Source organism: Nerophis lumbriciformis, linkage group LG05 (genome assembly GCF_033978685.3).
Source record: "Nerophis lumbriciformis linkage group LG05, RoL_Nlum_v2.1, whole genome shotgun sequence".
NCBI lineage: Eukaryota > Metazoa > Chordata > Actinopteri > Syngnathiformes > Syngnathidae > Nerophis > Nerophis lumbriciformis.
Window position 1 is genome coordinate 21,730,820 of NC_084552.2, and position 24,821 is coordinate 21,755,640.

Below are 24,821 nucleotides of genomic sequence, written 5' to 3' on the forward strand. Positions count from 1 at the left end.
TGCTTACGGACTGTATCCCTTGCAGACTGTATTGATATATATTGATATATAATGTAAGAACCAGAATATTAATAACAGAAAGAAACAACCCTTTTGTGTGAATGAGTGTGAATGAGTAAATGGGGGAGGAAGGTTTTTTGGGTTGGTGCACTAATTGTAAGTGTATCTTGTGTTTTTTTATGTTGATTTAATTAAAAAACAAAATAAAAAAACAAACAAACAAACAAAAACGATACCGATAAAAAAAAACCCAATACCGATAATTTCCAATATTAAATTTTCACGCATTTATCGGCCGATAATATCGGCAGGCCGATATTATCGGACATCTCTAGTAATAAATGCTGAATACGAGTCCTTGGTCTCTCCCCTGGGAGGGGCTTTCTGCAAAGGCACGTGAGCTTTATTTTGAAACGCTCACCCTTTCCGCTTGTCATTATGGGCAGCTTCACAGTGGCTCTGCCTGTCAGAGCGCCGTCGGCTCTCAGATGCGGCAGCATGAGGCGAGGAGCACCCGGGCAAGCGGCGACCGTCCTCCCACCCCCAGGCGACCTCTCCTGGCCACGGGGAGCCTGATGGGCGTTTTTGTCGTCCTCGACGCTCGGATCTAACCCGGAAGCCGCGAAATGAAGCGAATGAACGTGAGCGCCAAGAAGTGTCCCGTTCCCTTGTCCTCCCTGGACGCAGAGCCTCGCCGCTCTTTTCTAGAGTTGAGCCGACAACTTTACGTCTGATTTTCGCCTCTTTTGGAAGCAAACCTCGCCGGATAGAGCAACTCTGGGGAAAGCGGCGACTTTCCGCCTGCTCCCTGCGGAATAACCCACTCTTAGCGGTTATTCGGCTTCACAAACGTCCTCTCCTGGGTGGGAACACGGCTGATGCTTGCCTCCTCTGTGTCGTCTGTGTGTGTATTTGTGTGGTTTTCTGTGTCGTGAATATCCACGAATGCCTCAGAAGGCACACATTACGCGTATGCCCAGTAATGGTATGCATGCTGCGCGTATGGATATGTGCCACATTATTGCATTGCATCCATAACTTGTGTCTTTTGCACGCCGGAGTACAATGTCTGTTCAAATTGATATATTTTGAGTGTTTTGTGTGCAGCCACGCTGGAAGTCGCCCGCCATGTGGCCGTCGGGAGTGGGTAGCCGGCAGCCTTGCCCGCGGGAGTCGGCGCTCCGCAGGGCGGCCATCAGCGGCAACATCCCGGCCCTGCCGCCGCACCACGTCCCCAGTGGTCGCAGCGTCCGCGTCTTCATCTGTGCCAACCCCGACGGTAGGTCACATGGGCGGCCGTCGCCATTCTTTATTGCCGTGCGTGGGAATCCCCCTTGAAACCTTTTCCCACAAAGCCTATTTTTAATCATCATTATCAGTTAGTGTCATCATATCAGCTTTTTGGTCGTCATTTCACCCCCTACCACAGTTTGCTTGTTTCAGTAGATTTATTGTTTAATTATAATATCCTATAAAAAAATAATCCATCCATTATTCTACCGCTTGTCCCTTTTGGGGTTGCGGGGGTTGCGGGAGCCTATCTCAGCTGCATTCGGGCGGAAGGCGGGGTACACCGTGGACAAGTCGCTACCTCATAATAATTTTTTAAAAAGTATTGCGTGTGAACGCTCCAATGCTAAAGTTGAACTGAAATCCTGGATTATTTTTTTTTTATAGCTCGGTTGGTAGAGTGGCCGTGCCAGCAACTTGAGGGTTCCAGGTTCGATTCCCGCTTCCGCCATCCTAGTCACTGCTGTTGTGTCCTTGGGCAAGACACTTAAGTGCCACCCACACTGGTTTAAATGTAACTTAGATATTGGGTTTCACCATTGGCGTTGTTAGGCCTATTTTAGGGGGGCTCAAGCCCCCCTAAAATATTCTTAAGCCCCCCTAAATAATTTGGTGTTTTTTTTTTTTTTTTTTACAAATAAATGCCGACATATTCATTATAAAGTGGCCCAAATATGAGTTTAAATAAATAATCACACTCAGTTTCCCCTCACTTCGTAGCGTAAGGTAGAGAGCCCCTTTCGTGCGTCGGTATCCAATCCATTCCACTTGTTCATATAGAAAATGCCCACATCACTCAAATTCCAGCCCGCATTTTCTCTGCGACCTTGCTTGCGGTCCTGCAGGTGTACGAAGCACATTATCTTCCTTTACAATGAGTGGAAGCTGCACAAAACCTTGTGTGTGCAATTGTAAATCATTTATTTTTTAAGCTTTGTGTTTCTTGTAGAATCTATATAAAGTAATATATATAAGCCTATTGTTAAAATAATGAAAAAAACATAATTAAATATATTTGTTTTATTGTATTGTTACATTAATAGCTGTTTTATTATTATAGGATGGCTTGTTAAACATTTAATAGGATTTTCAGAGGGAGGAAAAACCAAGACATTTAATATAAAATGTAAAATGAATAAATACATAAAAAGAAAAAGAAAATATATGGTTAAAAGCCATCGTCCCGGTGAGCATTTCATTTCGTCCCGTGCATTTAAAAAAAATGATAATAATAACAATTAATAATTTCTAGGTCTTTGTTAGCCGTTTGTGAAGTTTTGTGCTCGTGCGTAACATTCGCTCGCATCCTGTGCATCTCCTGGGGGAAAATCCCCCCTGTCTTTAAAAGCTAGTGACGCCCCTGGGTTTCACTATGTACAGCGCTTTGAGTCACTAGGGAAAAGGCTATATAAATATAATTCACCTCACTTCACTTAGAATTGCTGAAGTCGAGCACACACTTCCCAAACAAGCTGAATATTTTGAAGTTGGAACAGTTTGAATCAGATAAAAAAAAAATGTGGGAGTTGTGGAACTTTGAAAAATGTCCCATTTAAAATCGATGGAAATTTCCATGGAAAAGCGAAATTCCATCCATCCGTTTTCTACCGCTTGTCCCTTTCGGGGTTGCGGGGGGTGCTGGAGCCTAGCTCAGCTGCATTCGGGCGGAAGGCGGGGTACACCCTGGACAAGTTGCCACCTCATCGCAGGGCCAACACAGATAGACAGACAACATTCACACTCACATTCACACACTAGGGCCAATTTAGTGTTGCCAATCAATTTTTTGGGGAAAATGGTAAAAAAAAGCTTGAATGGTCTGAATGAGTTGAAATGGTTGGTGTTGGAATTTTTCCAATCGGTCGAGAAATGTTGAAGTAGTAACATGTTGAATTGAGAAATGGTATTACGCAATTTCGGGAAAACCGGGGAATATTTCCAGTTCAAAAAACTATTTTGTTTTTTGTCCTGATTAAGAGGAATGTTTTGACGGGGGAACAGTTGAAATGCGTTGAAAAATGTGGAAAGAGTAGTCGCCGGCGTGGCGCAGTGGAAGAATGGCCGTGCGCGACCCGAGGGTCCCTGGTTCAATCCTCACCTAGTACCAACCTCGTCATGTCCGTTGTGTCCTGAGCAAGACACTTCACCCTTGCTCCTGATGGGTGCTGGTTAGCGCCTTGCATGGCAGCTCCCTCCATCAGTGTGTGAATGTGTGTGTGAATGGGTAAATGTGGAAGTAGTGTCAAAGCGCTTTGAGTACCTTGAAGGTAGAAAAGCGCTATACAAGTACAACCCATTTATCATTTATCATTTATCATTATTTCGTGAAAACCTGGAACTTTTCCAGTTCAAAAAACAATCTTGTTTTTTGTCCTGATTAAGAGGAATGTTTTGACGGTGGAACGGTTGAAATGCGTTGAAAAATGTGGAAGGAGTAGTTGCCAGAAAAAAGAGGGGAAATAAGGCTTTGGAAAGCCAGGAGTTCTGGAAAATCCTGGAATTTTTTTGAATTTGGAAAAAAGGTAGTTTAAATTTCCAGGATGGTGGAGTGTGTTGAAGGTGGAACAGTTCGAATCGGGTGAAAAATGTGGAAGGTAGAGCGCGCCGAAATCTAGAGAAGAAGTGGAATAAATTTAATAAATAGATGTATTTTGGTGTAGAAAACCATATGTGTGAATGCTTTGGAGCATTCACACAATTATAATATCCAATTTTAAAATGAGGCAATTCCTGAAGGAATTGCTGTGAACGCTCCAATGCTGAAGTTTAACTGAAATCCTGGAATGATTTTTAGATTAGTTGAAGTATAGCACAGAATTCCCAAACAGGCTGAATAATTTGAAGTTGGAACAGTTTGAATCAGATGAAAAATGTAGAAGTTGTGGAACTTTGAAGAATGTCCCATTTGAAATCAATGGGAATTTCCAAAATATTTTGGAATTTCGGGAAAATGGTATATAAAAAAAAAACTTCAATGGTCTGAATGAGTTGAAATGGTTGGTGTTGGAATTTTTCAAATTGTTCGAGAAATGTTGAATTATGAAATGGTATTACGGAATTCCTGGAATTTCGGAAAAAATGGACATTTTTCCTGTTCAAAAAACAATTTAGTTTTTTGTCCTGATTAAGAGGATTGTTTTAACGGTGGAACGGTTACAATGTGGAAGGCGTAGTTGCCAGAAAAAAGGGTGGAAATATCCAATTAAAAAATATGTTAAAGCCAACTAGATGAGGCACTTCCTGAAGGAATTTCGTGTGAATGCTACAATGCTAAAAAAGTTGAACTGAAATCCTGGATTTTTTATGTAGAATTGGTGAAGTCGAGCACACACTTCCCAAACAGGCTGAATATTTTGAAGTTGGAACAGTTTGAATCAGATAAAAAATGTGGGAGTTGTGGAACTTTGAAGAATGTCCCATTTAAAATCAATGGGAATTTCCATTGAAAAGTGGATTTTATTTTTTTTAAATGGTAAAAAACTTGAATGGTCTGAATGAGTTGAAATGGTTGGTGTTGGAATTTTTCCACTCGGTCGAGAAATGTTGAAGTAGTAACATGTTGAATTGAGAAATGGTATTACACAATTCCTGGAATTTCAGGAAAATCGAGAATTTTTCTAGTTAAAAAAATAACTTAATTTTTTATCCTGATTAAGAGGAATGTTTTGACGGTGGAGCGGTTGAAATGCGTTGAAAAATGTGGAAGGAGTTGTCGCCAGAAAAAAGGATGGACAAATTGCTTTGGAAAACCAGCAATTCTGGAAAATCCTGGAAATGTGTTTAACTTGTAAAAAAGGTAGTTTAAATTTCCAGGATTGTGGAATGTGTTGAAGGTGGAATGGTTTGAATCGGTTGAAAAATGTAGAAATGGTGGAAGTTTGAAAAATGGCCAATTCATTTCGAATTAAATTAATTGGGAATTTTTGGAATTTGTCAAGGGAAAGCCCGCGATTCCCGAATAGGCTGAACAGTTTAAAGTTGGAACGGTTTGGATCGGGTGAAAAATGTGAAAGGTAGAGCGCGCCAAAATCTGGAGAAGAAGAAATTTAATAAATGGACGAATTTTGGTGTAGAAAACCATGTGTGTGAATGTTTTGGAGCATTCACACAATACAAAATTAAACACAAATGCCCCCCATGCCGCACTATGGACACCTCGGCCCTTGCACGACTCTTAGTTCCAAATATGGTTAGAAATTATTCAGACCTCAGTTTATTGAGGTTTATTCTGAAAGTTTAATCGATTTACAGCATGCATGTCTTTGCATTATTAATGACAAATCGTATTGATATTACCGTATTTTTCGGACCTCAGGGCGCACCGGATTATAAGGCGCACTGCCGATGAGCGAGTCTAGCCAGGTCTTTTCATACAAAAGGCGCACCGAAATATAGGGCGCATTAAAGTGGTCATATTATGATTTTTTTTTTTTTACATTTCCTTGTGGTCTACATAACATGTAATGGTGGTTCTTTGGTCAAAATGTTGCATAGATTGTTTTCTTTCAAGTTGCTTTCTGACAGTCGCTTTTGGATGCGCCGTTTTGTGGGCGGTCTTATTTACTGGCTCACCTTCGGCAGCGTCTTCTCCCTGTCATCTTTGTTGTAGCGGTGTAGCGTGGAAGGACGGGAGTGGAAGAAGTGTCAAAAGATGGAGCTACGGTAACTGTTTTAATGACATTCAGACTTTACTTAAATCAATAACACAGCAGCATCTCCTCATCCGGAAACAACAATGCCGGAAATGTGTCCCGTGAAAAAACGTCCGACTTGCACTCTCTAATAGCTAAAGTTCCTTGGGTGAATAATGTAAACCCACTACACCGGTAGTTTTTAACGCTTTCATAGTGAGTCTATTGACTGATATAAGTTCGAACTTTACATTACTTTATATTAGAAATGGCAACAGCGGAGGATTAATGTCCCATAACAAGACGATAGAGGAAAAAAATGAAGCTTATCGACAATGGTGTTGCCATTGTCTACAATGGCAGACGCGCGCACATTTTCAGGATTTATACAGATCCCAAATACAGATCAGCAGGCAGGTAAAAAAAGTTGGTTTTGCATAATATTGCAAGACAAAACGACAGATAATATGTCTGCTAATGGGTGCCATTTTGCGGTCCTTATACACATGATTATACACACTCGTATGTTGAAGCACAGCTCTGACTACGGTAACCGTGATGCTCCCGCAATCCATCAAGCGGTGCGGCTTCAACGCTTACCAAAGTCGTACTCAAACTTTTTGGCAGATTTTTGAGCGCCGTGTGTAATGCTCTATATTCTCAATGGAACATTTAAAGTTTTGGTGTTGTTTACTGGCCTCATCTTGCAGTCTACACGTATCTCCTATGTGTGACTGCCATCTACTGGATACACTTATCATTACACCATGTACAAAATAAAATAGCTTTGTTGTTGGTAAGCACAACCAGAATTATTCTGTACATTAGGTGCACCGGTTTATAAGGCGCACTGTCGATTTTTGAGGAAATAAAAGGATTTTAAGTGCGCCTTATAGTCCGAAAAATACACTAATATTATTAGTACCAACATTTCAGCTTTTTGATATGTTTTTCTCTGTTTTTGGCAACCCTGCCTTTAAAGATGCCTTAAAACAGTGATTCTCTCTACTGGTACGGCAAAGAATCACTTGACACTACAGTGTTTTATTTTCCTATTGTCAAACACAGTGTTCCTGTTCAAACTGTGTGTAACATTACAGTGACCAAAAATATTAAATATACTTCTTTAAAAAAAAAAAACTGCCTTGTTTTAAATGATACTTAGGCTTACTACGCCACTGTATTTTAATGTTGGCCATTATAATGGTACTTGGAGAGCCACGTTTTTTCTGAAGTGGTACTTGGTGATACAACGTTTGAGAACCACTGCTTGAAAACATAAAATAAGCAGACTTGGGCACAGAACAAGAGCACTGTGGGTCGTGAGGAAGACCCTCTGGGTCTGTATAATGGTCTCAGTAAAAGTGGACCTCTTTCACCTGTGGCTGAACATCTCATCATTTCGAACAAAGGGAATGCATTTATTTCGAAATGCTCATGCGTTAAGGTTAATATCTTTTAATGTTAAAATTGCATACATGAGCATGTAGTTAATACCAAAATAAGACATCTAAATTATCCCTAATGTGGTTTTGCAAGCAACATCTGCTACCACAGATGTTGGGAAGCCTGACGTCCGACGTTCTTATTCCATCATATTGAAATCAAGATGTAGGCAGGAGGAGCAGGGCAGGGGGGCTTCCCTGCCGCCTTTACAAGACATAGGGCAGCCGTTGTGCCCTTTTTCTTCAACGTTGCGGATGTTCAGGTAGCCTGCTCCCAAGACATTTGGCATTTATGTATGGCTGGTCGGCTTTCAGCATCCTCCAGGTCATACGCCATTGATTTGCTCGCTGCCTTTGTGTTGGTATCACTGTGATCCTACACACTGCTGGGCTTTGATGTTAGGGTACATCCATCCGGTGGACCTCCCCCAAATATCAAAGGTCACTCATGCATACAAGGTTAAAATTTTGGTCTCCATCGATATGCAATTGGCGTGATTCCGTTTTTTGGCCAAACGGTGATCCCCTCCGCAGCACTAGGTGGCGATATGCATCCTGCGGCCATAGACACTCTAAGTGGCCCCCACTATGTTGTGTTCCCGATAAGTACCGTATTTTCCAGACCATAAGGTGCACCTGATTATAAGGCGCACTGCCGATGAGCGGGTCTAATCAGGTCTATTTTCATACACAAGGCGCACCGGATTAAAGGGCGCATTAAAGGGGTCTTTTTTGTTTTTTTTCCAAATGTAAAACACTTCCTTATGGTCTACATAACATGTAATGGTGGTTCTTTGGTCAAAATGTTGCATAGATTATGTTTTACAGATCATCTTCAAGCCGCTTTCTGACAATCGCTTCAGGATGCCCCGTTTTGTGGGCGGTCTTATTTACTGGCTCACCTTCGGCAGCGTCTTCTCCCTGTCATCTTTGTTGTAGCGGTGTAGCGTGCAAGGACGGGAGTGGAAGAAGTGTCAAAAGATGGAGCTAACTGTTTTAATGACATTCAGACTTTACTTAAATCAATAACGAAGCAGCATCTCCTCATCCGTGGCTCGCTAGTGCAATAACAACGCCGTAAATGTGTCCCGTGAAAAATCGTCCGACCAGAACTCTCTAATAACTGTTTTAGCGCTTTCATGGCAAGTTTACTGACAGATGTAAGTAAGAACTTTACACTACTTTATTAGAAATGGCAACAGTGGAGGATGAATGTCCCATAACAAGAAGATAGAGAAAAAGAAGAAGCTTATCGACTACGGCGTTGCCACGGACTACAAAGGCGGACCTGCGCAAATTTTCAGGATTTATGCAGATCCCAAATACAGATCAGCAGGTACCAGAAGGTAAGAAAAGTTGCTTTTGAATAATATCGCGAAGTAAAACGCCAGATAATGTCTTACCTTATACACACAGCCTAATACCGTATTTTGCGGACTATAAGTCGCAGATTTTTCATAGTTTGGGGGTGCGACTTATACTCAGGAGCGGCTTGTGTTTGAAATTATTAACACATTACCGTAAAATATCAAATAATATGATATAGCTCATTCACGTACGAGACTAGACGTATAAGATTTCATCGGATTTAGCGATTAGGAGTGACAGATTGTTTGGTAAACGTATAGCATGTTCTATATGTTATAGTTATTTGAATGACTATTACCATAATATGTTACGTTAACATACCAGGCACGTTCTCAGTTGGTTATTTATGCGTCATATAACGTACTCTTATTCAGCTTGTTGTTCATTATTCTTTATTTATTTTAAATTGCCTTTCAAATGTCTATTCTTGATGTTGGGTTTATCAAATACATTTCCCCAAAAAATGCGACTTATATGTTTTTTTTCTTTGTTTATTATGCATTTTCGGCCGGTGCGACTTATACTCCGGAGCGACTTATACTCCAAAAATACGGTAATACTGTATGTTGAAGCACAGTACAATCCATCAAGTGGTGTGGCTTCATAGCTTACCAAAGTCGTATAAAAAATGTTTATAGATTTTTGAGCGCCGTGTGTAATGTTCTATATTTTCAGTGGAACATATAAAATGTTCTTGTTGTATACATGAGTCACATTGCAGTCTACACGTATCTCCTATGTTTGACTGCCATCTACTGGTCACACTTATCATTTCACCATGTAGCTTTTTTTTAACAAAATAGCTTTGAAGTCAGTAAGCACAACCAAAATGATTTTGTACATTAGGCGCACCGGTTTATAAGGCGCACTGTCGGGTTTTGAGAAAATTAAAGGATTTTAGGTGCGCCTTATAGTCCAAAAAGTACGGTGTATGTCGCGTCCCCTCAAAGATGTGCCCAGGGGGGTGACGACAACACAAGTGAAGCATGTCTTAAATGGAAGTGAAGCTCGAGAGACGATACTTGATGTGGTAATCTGAAAAATAACAAAAAAACTGCTTAAAATAAATAAATAAAAATTACCATAAAAACAGCAGTACTGTTTTTCCATTTACAGTAATATACACTAAATTTTGAGGGGAAATTATTGCAACTTAACATATTTTTTTTACATTTTAGTTTAAAAAAAATCTACTAATAAAATGCATAAAACAATTGTGTAATAATAGTATACACTGTTAGAAGCAGCCCTTTGGGGCCAAACATAACTGTGATGTGGCCCTCAGTGAAAACGACTTTGACACCTCTGATCCAGACCCTTCTCTTTTTTGGGGGGGAATGTTGCCCATCAATCACAATGTGAGACAAGAACATACATTGTCTTTCTCTTTTAAATGTGTTCAAAATAGTGTAAAAAGGCAGCTAATGAGGCAGGTTGTGGGTAGCCATCTATTCCTCCTATAAAAATATATTAAAAAAAACATCCAAAAACCACCAACAATGCTCCATTTACGCGTTGTGACCTGCATTTTAACCAACCTATAGTGACATTGTTATTGTAAGAGCTAACGCCGAGGAACTACTTTAAGTAAAACTGCGCTTATCTCGAAGAGACACTCTGCTAACGAGAAGTAAGTTAGCTGCGGAGCTGCTGCTGCATTTGGTTTACCCTCTGAGTTACCTGTATAGTAATAGGTTGTGGTCATAAACCGAGCACTTTTTAAAGTCAACTTGGAAGACGTGGCGAGATGCTCGTCTTATCCCAGCATTTTATTTTTTTTACCTGAGGAGTAGGAATGCGAAATGTTAAGATTTTTACGATTCTGATTCCATTTTTTATTCTTTATCGGTTCTCTTATGAATCCTCATTTGGATAAAAAGATAACACACGAGTTGATTAAAAACTCAACAGTGAGTCCGACAACCTCCATGGGGTGCCAGGGTCAAGCGGTTACCCAGAAAAAAGAAAAACTAACTATAATATAATAATATAACTAATAGTCTACTGTAGAAGTAAGCAACATATTACATAAAGTGATTACTGTTATTACTATTATTTTAGATTTTTACAAATCTTTTTATTTGAATTTTCCAAAGTAATTATTTTCAAAAGAATATATGAGCTGACCACTTAAAAGTAAAACTATGTCAGCAAATCATGTCCAATAAAACTACATTGTGCAATTCTGCAACCATCAGCTATAAACATTAACCATTATTTTGCAGAAAAATGAGCAAAGCTGGGGTTTTTTTTTTTTCCCCAGAAAGGATATGAGATTTTCGTGATTAATTACGGTGTCTCCACTGTGGAGAACAATTTCTAATACGGGGAGGAAGCGTGCAGCCTGCCAGTCAGATGCCGTTTCTTTACGATTTGCTTGATGAGTATTATTTTTTTTGTTAACAGTTAATAATAGCAGCTTTTACAATGACGTGCTAACATGACAGGCAGTCTTAGTTAGCTAGTAATCTGCAGGACATGGCCGCTGTTGCTGCTGGTGGAGACTCACTTCTCTTTGATTAAATTTCCACTGTGCACGTATTGCAAGTCGCCATGTTGTCACCGTGTCTGGTGAATAACTCTCCAGCTTTCGCACCGTGTGAGTGGACTTCACGCGCGCCCACTGGTATCAAAGGAAATTGTTGACAAAACTGGTAAATGATTCCAAGGAATCGAAACACTGGGTCTTCGATTGACATTCCTACTGAGGAGTGAATTATGCGGAATTCATCATCTAAACTTGTTCTGCAAGATACAACCATCCTATGGGTCGACATCTCACTGGGAGTGGACATTGATTTTGTTGGTAGTAGTGTTGTAACGATACCAATATTTTGGTACCGGTACTACAATTATTTTGGTACTTTTCTAAATAAAGGGGACCACAAAAAATGTGCATTATTGGTTTTATTGTAACAAAAAATCTTAGGATACATTAAACATGTTTCTTATTGCAGTTAAGTCCATCCATCCATCCATCTTCTTCCGCTTATCCGAGGTCGGGTCGCGGGGGCAGCAGCTTAAGCAGGGAAGCCCAGACTTCCCTCTCCCCAGCCACTTCGTCCAGCTCCTCCCGGGGGATCCCGAGGCGTTCCCAGGCCAGCCGGGAGAGATAGTCTTCCCAGCGTGTCCTGGGTCTTCCCCGTGGCCTCCTACCAGTCGGACGTGCCCGAAACACCTTCCTAGGGAGGCGTTCGGGTGGCATCCTGACCAGATGCCCGAACCACCTCATCTGGCTCCTCTCGATGTGGAGGAGCAACGACTTTACTTTGAGCTCCCCCCGAATGACAGAGCTTCTCACCCTATCTCTAAGGGAGAGCCCCGCCACTCGGCGGAGGAAACTCATTTCGGCCGCTTGTACCCGTGATCTTGTCCTTTCGGTCATGACCCAAAGCTCATGACCATAGGTGAGGATGGGAACGTAGATCGACCGGTAAATCGAGAGCTTTGCCTTCCGGCTCAGCTCCTTCTTCACCGCAACGGATCGATACAGCGTCCGCATTACTGAAGAGGCCGCACCGATCCGCCTGTCGATCTCACGATCCACACTTCCCCCACTCGTGAACAAGACTCCGAGGTACTTGAACTCCTCCACTTGGGGCAAGATCTCCTCCCCAATCCGGAGATGGCACTCCACCCTTTTCCGTGAGAGAACCATGGACTCGGACTTGGAGGTGCTGATTCCCATCCCAGTCGCTTCACACTCGGCTGCGAACCGATCCAGCGAGAGCTGAAGATCTTGGCCGGAGGAAGCCATCAGGACCACATCATCTGCAAATAGCAGAGACCTAATCCTGCAGCCACCAAACCAGATACCCTCAACGCCCTGACTGCGCCTAGAAATTCTGTCCATAAAGGTTATGAACAGAATCGGTGACAAAGGGCAGCCTTGGCGGAGTCCAACCCTCACTGGAAACGTGTCCGACTTACTGCCGGCAATGCGGACCAAGCTCTGACACTGATTATACAGGGAGCAAACTGCCACAATGAGACAGTCCGTTACCCCATACTCTCTGAGCACTCCCCACAGGACTTCCCGGGGTACACGGTCGAATGCCTTCTCCAAGTCCACAAATCACATGTAGACTGGTTGGGCAAACTCCCATGCACCCTCAAGGACCCTGCCGAGAGTATAGAGCTGGTCCACAGTTCCACGACCAGGACGAAAACCACACTGTTCCTCCTGAATCCGAGGTTCGACTATCCGGCGTAGCCTCCTCTCCAGTACACCTGAATAGACCTTACCGGGAAGGCTGAGGAGTGTGATCCCACGATAGTTGGAACACACCCTCCGGTTCCCCTTCTTAAAGAGAGGAACCACCACCCCGGTCTGCCAATCCAGAGGTACCACCCCCGATGTCCACGCGATGTTGCAGAGTCTTGTCAACCAAGACAGCCCCACAACATCCAGAGCCTTAAGGAACTCCGGGCGGATCTCATCCACCCCCGGGGCCTTGCCACCGAGGAGCTTTTTAACTACCTCGGCAACCTCAGCCCCAGAAATAGAAGAGCCCACCACAGATTCCCCAGGCCCTGCTTCCTCATAGGAAGACGTGCTGGTAGGATTGAGGAGGTCTTCGAAGTATTCTCTCCACCGATCCACAACATCCGCAGTCGAGGTCAGCAGAGCACCATCCCCACCATACACGGTGTTGACACTGCACTGCTTCCCCTTCCTGAGGCGGCGGATGGTGGTCCAGAATTGCTTCGAAGCCGTCCGGAAGTCTTTTTCCATGGCCTCCCCGAACTCCTCCCATGTCCGAGTTTTTGCCTCCGCGACCGCTGAAGCCGCACACCGCTTGGCCTGTCGTTACCTGTCTGCTGCCTCAGGAGTCCCATGAGCCAAAAGAACCCGATAGGACTCCTTCTTCAGCCTGACTGCATCCCTCACCGCCGGCGTCCACCAACGGGTTCTAGGATTACCGCCACGACAGGCACCAACCACCTTGCGGCCACAGCTCCAATCGGCCGCCTCGACAACAGAGGCACGGAACATCGTCCACTCGGACTCAATGTCCAGCGCCTCCCTCGTGACATTTTCAAAGTTGTTCCGGAGGTGGGAATTGAAACTCTCTCTGACAGGAGACTCTGCCAGGCGTTCCCAGCAAACCCTCAGAATGCGTTTGGGCCTGCCAGGTCTGTCCGGCATCCTCCCCCAACATCGCAGCCAACTCACCTGATCGGTAGAAAGCTCCGCCCCTCTCTTCACCCGAGTGTCCAAAACATGAGACCGCAAATCCGATGACACAACTACAAAGTCAATCATGGAACTGCGGTCTAGGGTGTCCTGGTGCCAAGTGCACATATGGACACCCTTATGTTTGAACATGGTGTTTATCGACAATCTGTGACGAGCACAAATGTCCAACAACAGAACACCACTCGGGTTCAGATCCGGGCGGCCATTCTTCCCAATCACACCTCTCCAGGTTTCACTGTCGCTGCCAACATGAGCGTTGAAGTCCCCCAGTAGAACGAGGGAATCACCCGGGGGAGCACTCTCCAGTACTCCCTCGAGTGAATCCAAAAAGGGTGGGTACTCTGAGCTGCCGTTTGGCGCGTAAACGCAAACAACAGTCAGGACCCGTCCCCCCACCCGAAGGCGGAGGGAAGCTACCCTCTCGTCCACCGGGTTGAACTCCAACGTGCAGGCTTTGAGCCGAGGGGCAACAAGAATTGCCACCCCAGCCTGTCGCCTCTCACTTCCGGCAACGCCAGAGTGGAAGAGAGTCCAGCCCCTCTCAAGAGAAGTGGTTCCAGAGCCCTTGCTGTGCGTCGAAGTGAGTCCGACTATATCTAGCCGGAACTTCTCCACCTCACGCACTAGCTCAGGCTCCTTCCCCCCCAGCGAGGTGACGTTCCACGTCCCAAGAGCCAGCTTATGTAGCCGAGGATCGGACCGCCAAGTGCCCTGCCCTCGGCTGCCGCCCAGCTCACACTGCACCCCACCTCTATGGCCCCTGCTATGGGTGGTGAGCCCATTGGAGGGGGGACCCACGTTGCCTCTTCGGGCTGTGCCCGGCCGGGCCCCATGGGGACAGGCCCGGCCACCAGACGCTCGCCATCGTGCCCCACCTCCGGGCCTGGCTCCAGAGGGGGGCCCCGGTGACCCGCGTCCGGGCGAGGGAAATCTGGGTCCTTTGTTAGTGTTCTTCATAGAGGTCTTCGAGCTGCTCTTTGTCTGATCCCTCACCTAGGACCAGTTTGCCTTGGGAGACCCTACCAGGGGGCATAGAAACCCCCGGACAACATAGCTCCTAGGATCATTGGGACACGCAAACTCCTCTACCACGGTAAGGTGGCAGCTCAGAGAGGAGTGCAGTTAAGTCCTTAAATAAAATAGTGAACATACTAGACAACTTGTCCTTCAGTAGTAAGTAAACAAACAAAGGCTCCTAATTAGTCTGCTGACGTATGCAGTTACATATTGTATAATTTATCATTCTATTATTATTAATTGTCAACATTATTAAGGTCAAGTGGTAGACAATTAATTATTAATCTACTTGTTCATTTACTGTTAATATCTGCTTACTTTCTCTTAACATGTTCACTTCTGTTAAAATGTAATAATCACTTATTCTTCTGTTGTTTGATACTTTACATTAGTTTTGGATGATACCACAAATTTGGGTATCAATCCGATACCAAGCAGTTACAGGATCATACATTGGTCATAATTTAAGTCCTCATGTGTCCAGGGACATATTTCATGAGTTTATAAACATAACATACATTTAAAAAAAAAGAAAGATGATGTTGTGATGCCAAAAAATATTGACGTAGTCATAGTATCGACTAGATATGTGCCTGTACTTGATATCATTACAGTGAACGTTAGGTGTCGATCCAACAAGGGCGTTTGTTTACATTTTGATGCCGGTGAGCTACGGTGTGTAGTGAAGCATGTTTAGCTATTCCTCGCCCTGCAAAGATGATACTTGTAAGAAACGTACTTTATTTGTCGCCATGGAGGCGAGGATTAGTGATTTAGTACATACGAATACCGGTATACCGTACAACCCTAGTTGATAGTTTGTTTAGCACGACTGCTACGTGATGGTTTAGTGCAGGGGTCAACAACCCAAAATGTTGAAAGAGCCATATTGGACTAAAAATACACAAAAACAATCTTTCTGTAGCCGCAAAAAATTAAAAGCCTTATATAAATGTTATAATGAAGGCAACACATGATGTAAGTGTCTATATTAGCTATGTTAGCCTACTATCAAAGGCTGACACAAATCTTTGTTGACAGAAATAGTGTATTTTAATTTTTATTCTACACGTTTTTGCAACATTGGAAATCATTAGTAAAACGGAGGCTTCTCACAGGATTAGATAACTCCTGGAAATTACTGGCTTATAATGGCCTAAGGTATAGATGTGTGTTTCCAAGTTTAAGGAAATCTTCTTCTAATGGATTTATTACAATCTTTGCAAGCTGGGTAACATTTGCTGTGGTCTGGAACAACATGGCACACAAACAACTATTACAAATGCAGCCAATATTACATACAGATAATGTGTCATGAGACATGCAAATATAAATTAAATACACAGAGGACATGGGTAAAGGAAATTAAATGAGCTCAATCAAATATGCCTACAAACTAGGCATAATGATGCAATATGTACATACAGCCAGCCTAAATAGCATGTTAGCATCGATTAACTTGCTGTCATGCACTGACCAAATATGCCTGATTAACACTCCAACATGTCACTAATATCAACAAAGCTCACATTTGTGCATGGCACACAGCATAAAATGTTTGGTGGACAAAACTAGACAAAGAAGGAGTGGCATAAAATACGTCTTTTTGTGGCAGCATTGGAGAAAGTTGCACATGTAAACAAACTACGATGAGTTTAAGGATCGCTAAAATTAGTAAGACAAAACGGAGCTTGCCAAATACTCTCATCAGTGAAGCATGTATAACATAAACAGTGGGTTTTCTAACAATTAGGAAGGTTTGTGTCTTGTTTGTCCTCCTACATATTAAAACCAAATATATATATTTTTTCTTCATCTTTTTCCATTTTCACACATCTCTGAAAGTGGTCTAAGGAGCATTAGAGCGGGGCTAAAGAGCCGATTGCGGCTCCAGAGCTGCGGGTTGCTGACTCCCGGTTTAGTGTTTCACAAGAGTTGGATGTGCATCTAAAACCTGGACCTAATCTTTCGTATATTCAGGCTACAAAAGTTAAGGTTCTGTATCCTCATTCGTCCCAAAGTAGTCGTTGGCTCTCACTAAGTCTGCCATTAAATAGTAGTAGTTGTTTTTGTTGACGTAAATATTGTTGGTTGCTATACCGGCTGTGAAATCAATGTGCCGTTTGATATAAGTTCTAGTAATGCTTGAAATGACCAAAATACTGTAAATGTTGCATGTTATATTGAATGTACCGTATTTTCTGGACTATAAGGCGCACTTAAAATCCTTGTTTCCCGCAAAACTCAACAGTGCGCTTTATAACCCTTCAAGCTTGTTTGAAATTGAAAGTAATAGATCAAAATGAAATAGATACTATTTGTTTTCCTGTCATGCGTGCACCATCTTATTTGCTGATATGAAGTAGCTTTATTCACAGCGTCACATGCCAAATATTATTTTTGTCCATAATTCAGCAATCCAGACATGGATTACAGATTTCGAGCCTGTCATTCATCATACAAGACAATTTAATCTGAAAGCTTTCAAACTCCTTGCCAAGGATGACGAAGCTGTTTGTGAGTCTTGTTGTCGTGCTGCAGCCACTTACTGCACATTATCACCGCGCTTCAACGTGACATTTTGCTGGCCAGCTGTGGGCCGATGCATGTCTGGAAGACGGCCACAGTTCTCCTAAAGATAGACGAGTGAAAGCTGTGTCACACTAAATTTGTGTGCGGCACGCTCAGGCGTTTTCGTGCAGGTCTCCCTGTCGGCCATGTTATGTTTTTTATCTGTCCATCCCCACCCTCAGGAGAAAGAGACTGGGCTTGTCCACATAGATTATAGAAACTGTTTGGAGGGGCGGAAAAGAGAAAAAAGTGGGACACAGCAACAAGCCGTGGGCTCCCTTAATTCCACATTCCAATATGACCCCTGGATTCAATGTTACGTGAACACATACATGACAGGAACACAAGTCTTCTAGTTTAGGACTACTGCTAGTGGCGCAAAGGTACGCCTTAATCACGGTTTGGTGCTTATACTACTTCTGTTTTTGTAATGGTTCAATTTGCATAGAAAACTGTTCAGCTTTTGACCACAGATTTTTTTTCATATGAAACACAAAAACTGCAACTGCTGGTAGACATTTCTCCAATCAGTAGCATTCTCAAAAAAAGAGCGATAATGGACAAAACCCCAAAAAACTGAAGTTGGCACGTTGTGTAAATCGTAAATAAAAACAGAATACAATGATTTGCAAATCCTTTTCAACTCATATTCAATTGAATAGACTGCAAAGACAGATACTTAACGTTCGAACTGGAAAACTTAATTTTTTGCAAATAATAGTTCATTTGGAATTGTATGCCTGCAACATGTTTCAAAAAAGCTGGCACAAGTGGCAAAATGACTGAGAAAGTTGAGGAATGTTCATCAAACCCTTATTTGGAACATCCCACAGGTGAAAAGGCTAATTGGGAACAGGTGGGTGCCATGGTTTGCTATAAAAGCAGCTTCCATGAAATGCTCAGTCATTCACAAACAAGGATGGGGCGAGGGTCACCACTTTGTCAACAAATGCGTGAGTAAATTGTCAAACAGTTTAAGAACATTTCTCAATGAGCTATTGCAAGGAATTTAGGGATTTCACCATCTACGGTCCGTAATATCATCAAAAGGTTTAGAGAATCTGGAGAAATCACTGCACGTAAGCGATGATATTACGGACCTTCGATCCCTCAGGTGGTACTGCATCAAAAAGTGACATCGGTGTGTAAAGAATATCACCACATGGGCTCAGGAACACTTCAGAAAACCACTGTCAGTAACTACAGTTTGTCGCTACATCTGTAAGTTCAAGTTAAAACTCTACTATGCAAAGCCAAAGCCATTTATCAACAACACTGGGGCCGAGCTCATCTAAGATGCACTGATGCAAAGTGGAAAAGTGTTCTGTGGTCATACAGGTTTTGGAGCAACATAGGTTGCCATCCAAGCAACGTTATCATGGACGCCCCTGCTTATTTCAGCAAGACAATGCCAAGCCACGTGTAACAACAGTGTGGCTTCATAGTAAAAGAGTGCGGGTACTAGACTGGCCTGCCTGTAGTCCAGACCTGTCTCCCATTGAAAATGTGTGGCGCAATATGAAGCCTAAAATACCACAATGGAGACCCCCGGACTGTTGAACAACTTAAGCTGTACATCAAGCAAGAATGGGAAATAATTCCACCTGAAAAGCTTCAAAATATGGTCTCCTCAGTTCCCATACGTTTACTGAGTGTTGTTAAAATGAAAGGCCATGTAACACAGTGGTAAAAATGCCCCTGTTGCAACTTTTTCTTACAATGTGTTGCTGCCATTAAGTTGTAAGTTAATGATTATTTGCCCTAAAAAGTTACGTTTCTCAGTTCGAACATTAAATATCTTGTCTTGGCAGTCTATTCAATTGACTATAAGTTGAAAAGGATTTGCAAATCATTGTATTCTGTTTTTATTTACGAATTACACAAAGTGCCAACTTCACTGGTTTTGGGTTTTGTACAATTAATAATTATCTAATTAATTAATTTCAACATTAATTTAATAGATTAAACGATATTCAACCTTAGGACACAAAAAAACATATGTGTGAATGCTTTGGAGCATTCACACAATTATCAATGCTCTCTGGTCGCATTAACTCTTCTTGGCGCTGTAAACGTTTTTCATTGTTACACCTTGGTGAGTCGAGTTACTGTTTTACTTCTAGCTCCAGTGGCTAAGGACTAGACCGATGTTGCAAAGGAGTAAAACAATGCATCGACAAAAGTATGGCGGACACGAGCGATGAAGTTACAAACCCCGTTTCCATATAAGTTGGGAAATTGTGTTAGATGTAAATATAAACGGAATACAATGATTTGCAAATCATTTTCAACCCATATTCAGTTGAATGCACTACGAAGACAACGTATTTGATGTTCAAACTCATTAACTTTATTTTTTTTTTGCAAATAATAATTAACTTAGAATTTCATGGCTACAACACGTGCGAAAGTAGTTGGGAAAGGGCATGTTCACCACTGTGTTACATGGCCTTTCCTTTTAACAACACTCAGGACACGTTTGGGAACTGAGGAGACACATTTTTTAATCTTCTTTTTAGGTGGAATTCTTTCCCATTCTTGCTTGATGTACAGCTTAAGTTGTTCAACAGTCCGGGGGTCTCCGTTGTGGTATTTTGGGCTTCATAATGCGCCACACATTTTCAATGGGAGACAGGTCTGGACTACAGGCAGGCCAGTCTAGTACCCGCGCTCTTTTACTATGAAGCCACGTTGATGTAACACGTGGCTTGGCATTGTCTTGCTGAAATAAGCAGGGGCGTCCATGGTAACGTTGCTTGGATGGCAACATATGTTGCTCCAAAACCTGTATGTACCTTTCAGCATTAATGGCGCCTTCACAGATGTGTAAGTTACCCATGTCTTGGGCACTAATACACCCCCATACCATCACAGATGCTGGCTTTTGAACTTTGCGCCTAAAACAATCCGGATGGTTCTTTTCCTCTTTGGTCCGGAGGACACGACGTCCACAGTTTCCAAAAACAACTTGAAATGTGGACTCGTCAGACCACAGAACACTTTTCCACTTTGTATCAGTCCATTTTAAATGAGCTCAGGCCCAGCGAAGCCGACGGCGTTTCTGGGTGTTGTTAATAAACGGTTTTCGCCTTGCATAGGAGAGTTTTAACTTGCACTTACAGATGTAGCGACCAACTGTAGTTACTGACAGTGAGTTTCTGAAGTGTTCCTCAGCCCGTGTGGTGATATCCTTTACACACTGATGTCACTTGTTGATGCAGTACAGCCTGAGGGATCGAAGGTCACGGGCTTAGCTGCTTACGTGCAGTGATTTCTCCAGATTCTCTGAACCCTTTGATGATATTACGGACCGTAGATGGTGAAATCCCTAAATTCCTTGCAATAGCTGCTTGAGAAAGGTTTTTCTTAAACTGTTCAACAATTTGCTCACACATTTGTTGACAAAGTGGTGACCCTCGCCCCATCCTTGTTTGTGAATGACTGAGCATTTCATGGAATCTACTTTTATACCCAATCATGGCACCCACCTGTTCCCAATTTGCCTGTTCACCTGTGGGATGTTCCAAATAAGTGTTTGATGAGCATTCCTCAACTTTATCAGTATTTATTGCCACCTTTCCCAACTTCTTTGTCACGTGTTGCTGGCATCAAATTCTAAAGTTAATGATTATTTGTAAAAAAAGATGTTTATCAGTTTGAACATCAAATATGTTGTCTTTGTAGCATATTCAAGTGAATATGGGTTGAAAATGATTTGCAAATCATTGTATTCCGTTTATATTTACGTCTAACACAATTTCCCAACTCATATGGAAACAGGGTTTGTACATTGAAAGATGCATGACATTGTTTAAATTAGAATGCAGACTCACTTTGGCTTCCATAAGGTTGATGGGACAAAGGGGATGACTTTAAAGTTGTTTGTTTTTCTTTCACCCCTTTAAACACAGATATATCACAGGTTATCTACAGCAGAGTTCCCCAACCTTTTTGCTACCAGGGATCGGTTTAATGTTTGCATTATTTTCACGGACCGCCTTTCTACGTGTGGCAGATAAAAACAGCCTTTGGCTACAATCTGGCACATTAACATTTTATATGTCCATTAATGTGCATTGTCCCATGTACTATAACAAAGGAGTTGTAATATACATCTATCAACAAGCTTATTGGTGTGTTTAGTAGGGGTGTAACGGTACGTGTTTTGTATTGAACCGTTTTGGTACGGGGGTTTCGGTTCGTTACTGAGGTGTACCGAACGAGTTTCTAAGCTAAAGTCTTAACTAATGTTGTGTCGTTCGCGAACGATTTGTTCGAACGAACGAATCTTTTGAGTGAATGTACTTAACCGAATCACTTCATGAACTGATTCGTTCCTTTCTCAGTTCAGTTGAGCTCCGCCGCGACCATGCCGGTATGAGTGGAACTGGCGCATTCTGTGACTCACTGAACCCTCGACGTCGGTGAACGACTCATGATGGGGGCGGGGGGAGGGACTGAGCGAACGATTCGTTCACCGCGGATTAACGACATGAATCACTCAGTGAACGACAGAATCAGGACTCGCGAACCTACTGACACAGAGAACTGACTGTGTCGCGGAGGAGGACGTCACATTGAGGCTCTCGTTCAGTCACTGTGCGTGTCGTTCATTGGGTGCTGAGGGCTTTGTTGTTCGCGAACTGACACACCGAGATCTGCCGCTGGGGAAGCTGTTACTGACTGACTCATGATTCGCCGACCTGCACACAGAACTGCTGTTGCAGAAGTGGTTCACGTACTGAACTGTGCTGACTGTGGCGCTGTGTCAGTCACTCACTGCCTGGTGTACTGCATGCACAGAGCTGTGTAGGGACTCGCGTTCACCCTATTTGCTGCTTCTCCCGCGAATGTCTGCACTGTACTGTACTACGCACGCCCCCCCCCGCCCCCCTCCTATTTTTTTTTTTTTTTGGGGGGGGGGGGGGGGATTCGGTGAACACATTTTTTGAACGACTCAATTTAAGGAACTGATTCTAGGGATTCAGTACAGTCAAAAGAACTGCCGATCCCATCACTAGTCTTAACAAGCTGCTTTGCTTCTTCTGCCTCTGTCTCAGCACCCAGCATTGTCCCACCCACACAACCATCTGATTGGTTACACAAAAAGCGGTAACAGCCAATCAGCAGTGCGTATTCAAAGCAGTAACAGCCAATCAGCAGTGCGTATTCAGAGCGCATGTAGTCAGTGCTTCAGCGTCGAGCAGATAGGTGTTTAGCAGGTAAGCATCAGGCAGCGTACTCTCCCCAAATTAAAATAAACACCTTCCAGTCAACTACTAGTAACATCAATATGAGTCCGTTGACCTTCTAGAAACTTAAACTGCAGCTCAGCTCGCTCACAGTCCTGGCTTGAGGTGAAGGCTAATTAACTTTAAGCGTAACGTTAGCTCATTTTGCAGTGTGTGTGTGTGTGTGTGTGTGTGTGTGTGTGTGTGTGTGTGGTCTCTCCTCCAATCAATCAATACTATTTTTTCAGCTATAGTTACATTAATCATTAGTAATGCAGCAGCCTAGTTTTGAATGGCAGGGTCCCTGCTCTCACATGTTGATAAAAATATAACATTTACATAATAAAAATCAACTACATGCTTCCCAAATGCCGAAATAAATTAAGCATGATGAGTTGACTTGAAACTGTTTAATGTTGCACTTTGTAGAAGAAAAGTTTTGTCATTTTATTTAATCTGAGCAACAACTTGAGGCAGTTTAATGTTGATTAACGTGGGCAGAATTATTATAGTGTTCCCAATGTTAAAAGGCTAAAGCCATTGTTTACACATTTGGTAAATAAATAGCCAAAAAATTTATATTTTGTTGTTTTCTTACTGTACCGAAAATGAACCGAACCGTGATCTCTGAACCGAGGTACGTACCGAACCGAAATTTTTGTGTACCGTTACACCCCTAGTGTTTAGTGGGAAAGGTGAAAGTTAAGATAGAGAAAATGCAGTCCATACATTAATTAATCTTTCTGTGTGGCCCGGTTGGGGTCCACTGATCTAGAGCAATGTATCGCTAATAGCAATGTCCGGATATCATTGATTGAGTGATGGAAACTATTATTAGAAGATTGCACAGTACAGTACATATTCCGTACAATTGTCCACTAAATGGTAACACTCGAATAAGTTTTTCAACTAGTTTAAGTTGGTCCACGTTAGTGATGGGTCCGGCAACACTGATGCATCGGGGCATGCGTCGAGCTCATAGAGCAAAACCCTGTGTCGGTGCGCGTACCGCTTTTAGAAAGTCGCGTGACCGATCATGAGCTGTTTCGGTCACATGATCGATACGCGATTTGTGTCACACTGACGCCTCCTCTCTGCCCTGTGAGAGGGTCTTTTCTACAGCTGGATAAATAATAACTAAGAGGAGAAATCGTCTAAAATTTAATACGTTGGAAAAACTGGGTTTTTTTTAATAAAAATGTGTAAAAAATAAATAAATAAATAATTCCCAGTCCACAAGCATCCTCATTCACAACACGTTCTCTTAGATTTCCATGTTATGATAAATGTTCACATTATTTATTGACTGTATCTAAAAAAGATACAAATATATTTTTATTTAAATGAAGATATGAAATAATCCTAAATGAAATACAATGACTTGGTTTATATTATTGTATATACCACGTCATAAAATCAGTGTCAGTTGAGTCGGTCCATAGGTTGCCTGTTGGGATTTTTAATGTCCAACAGATGTCAGTATTTAATGACACAGTATCGACACAGTATCAATACAGTTTTGCAATGTGTCGAAACGCTTCATGACGCCTCATCAACCCATCACTAGTCCACGTTAATCAATTCATGGTAATATATTGTCATTATCGTGGGGCGTGTATCGTATAATATCAAGAAATACCTAGAAATTCCCTGCCTTTTAGTAAATTCTACTTCCTTTTTGGCTGAGGTGCAGCACAATGCTCTCTCCACTTTTCACTGTCCTGGTACTTATTTCCCCGGGACGGCCCGTTGTTCACAAACAGTGAATCTTAACGATGGAAGATATCTGACTTCTCATTAAAGTATGAGCTGCACTGTATTTGCATATTGACTTACTTACTGTCCTTCCCTAAGTGTGTAGCATGTGGAAAGTCAAAACCAAAAAAATCTGATTATGAATACATGTACAATTAAAGTTTATCCCATCCATCCATCCATTTTCTACCGCTTAATCCCTTCGGGGTCGCGGGGGGTGCTGGAGCCTATCTCAGCTACAATCGGGCGGAAGGCGGTGTACACCCTGGACAAGTCGCCACCTCATCACAGGGCCAACACAGATAGACAGACA

The 24,821-nt window shown here is 42.6% G+C and overlaps 1 protein-coding gene across 3 annotated transcripts in view; it reads left to right on the forward strand.

Annotated features, from left to right (window-relative positions):
- The first annotated feature begins 470 nt into the window (after positions 1-470).
- nwd2 (NACHT and WD repeat domain containing 2) overlaps positions 471-24,821 on the forward strand; it is a 144,659-nt gene continuing 120,308 nt past the window's right edge. For 2 of the 3 annotated variants that reach the window (XM_061961108.1, XM_061961111.1), the window contains exons 1-2: positions 471-641; positions 1,108-1,279. In XM_061961108.1, coding sequence (XP_061817092.1) covers positions 627-641; positions 1,108-1,279 — 187 coding nt within the window. In that variant the 5' untranslated portion in view covers positions 471-626. Of the gene's footprint in view, positions 864-1,107; positions 1,280-24,821 lie in introns of all 3 variants that reach the window. The other variant, XM_061961110.2, reaches the window with a different exon arrangement.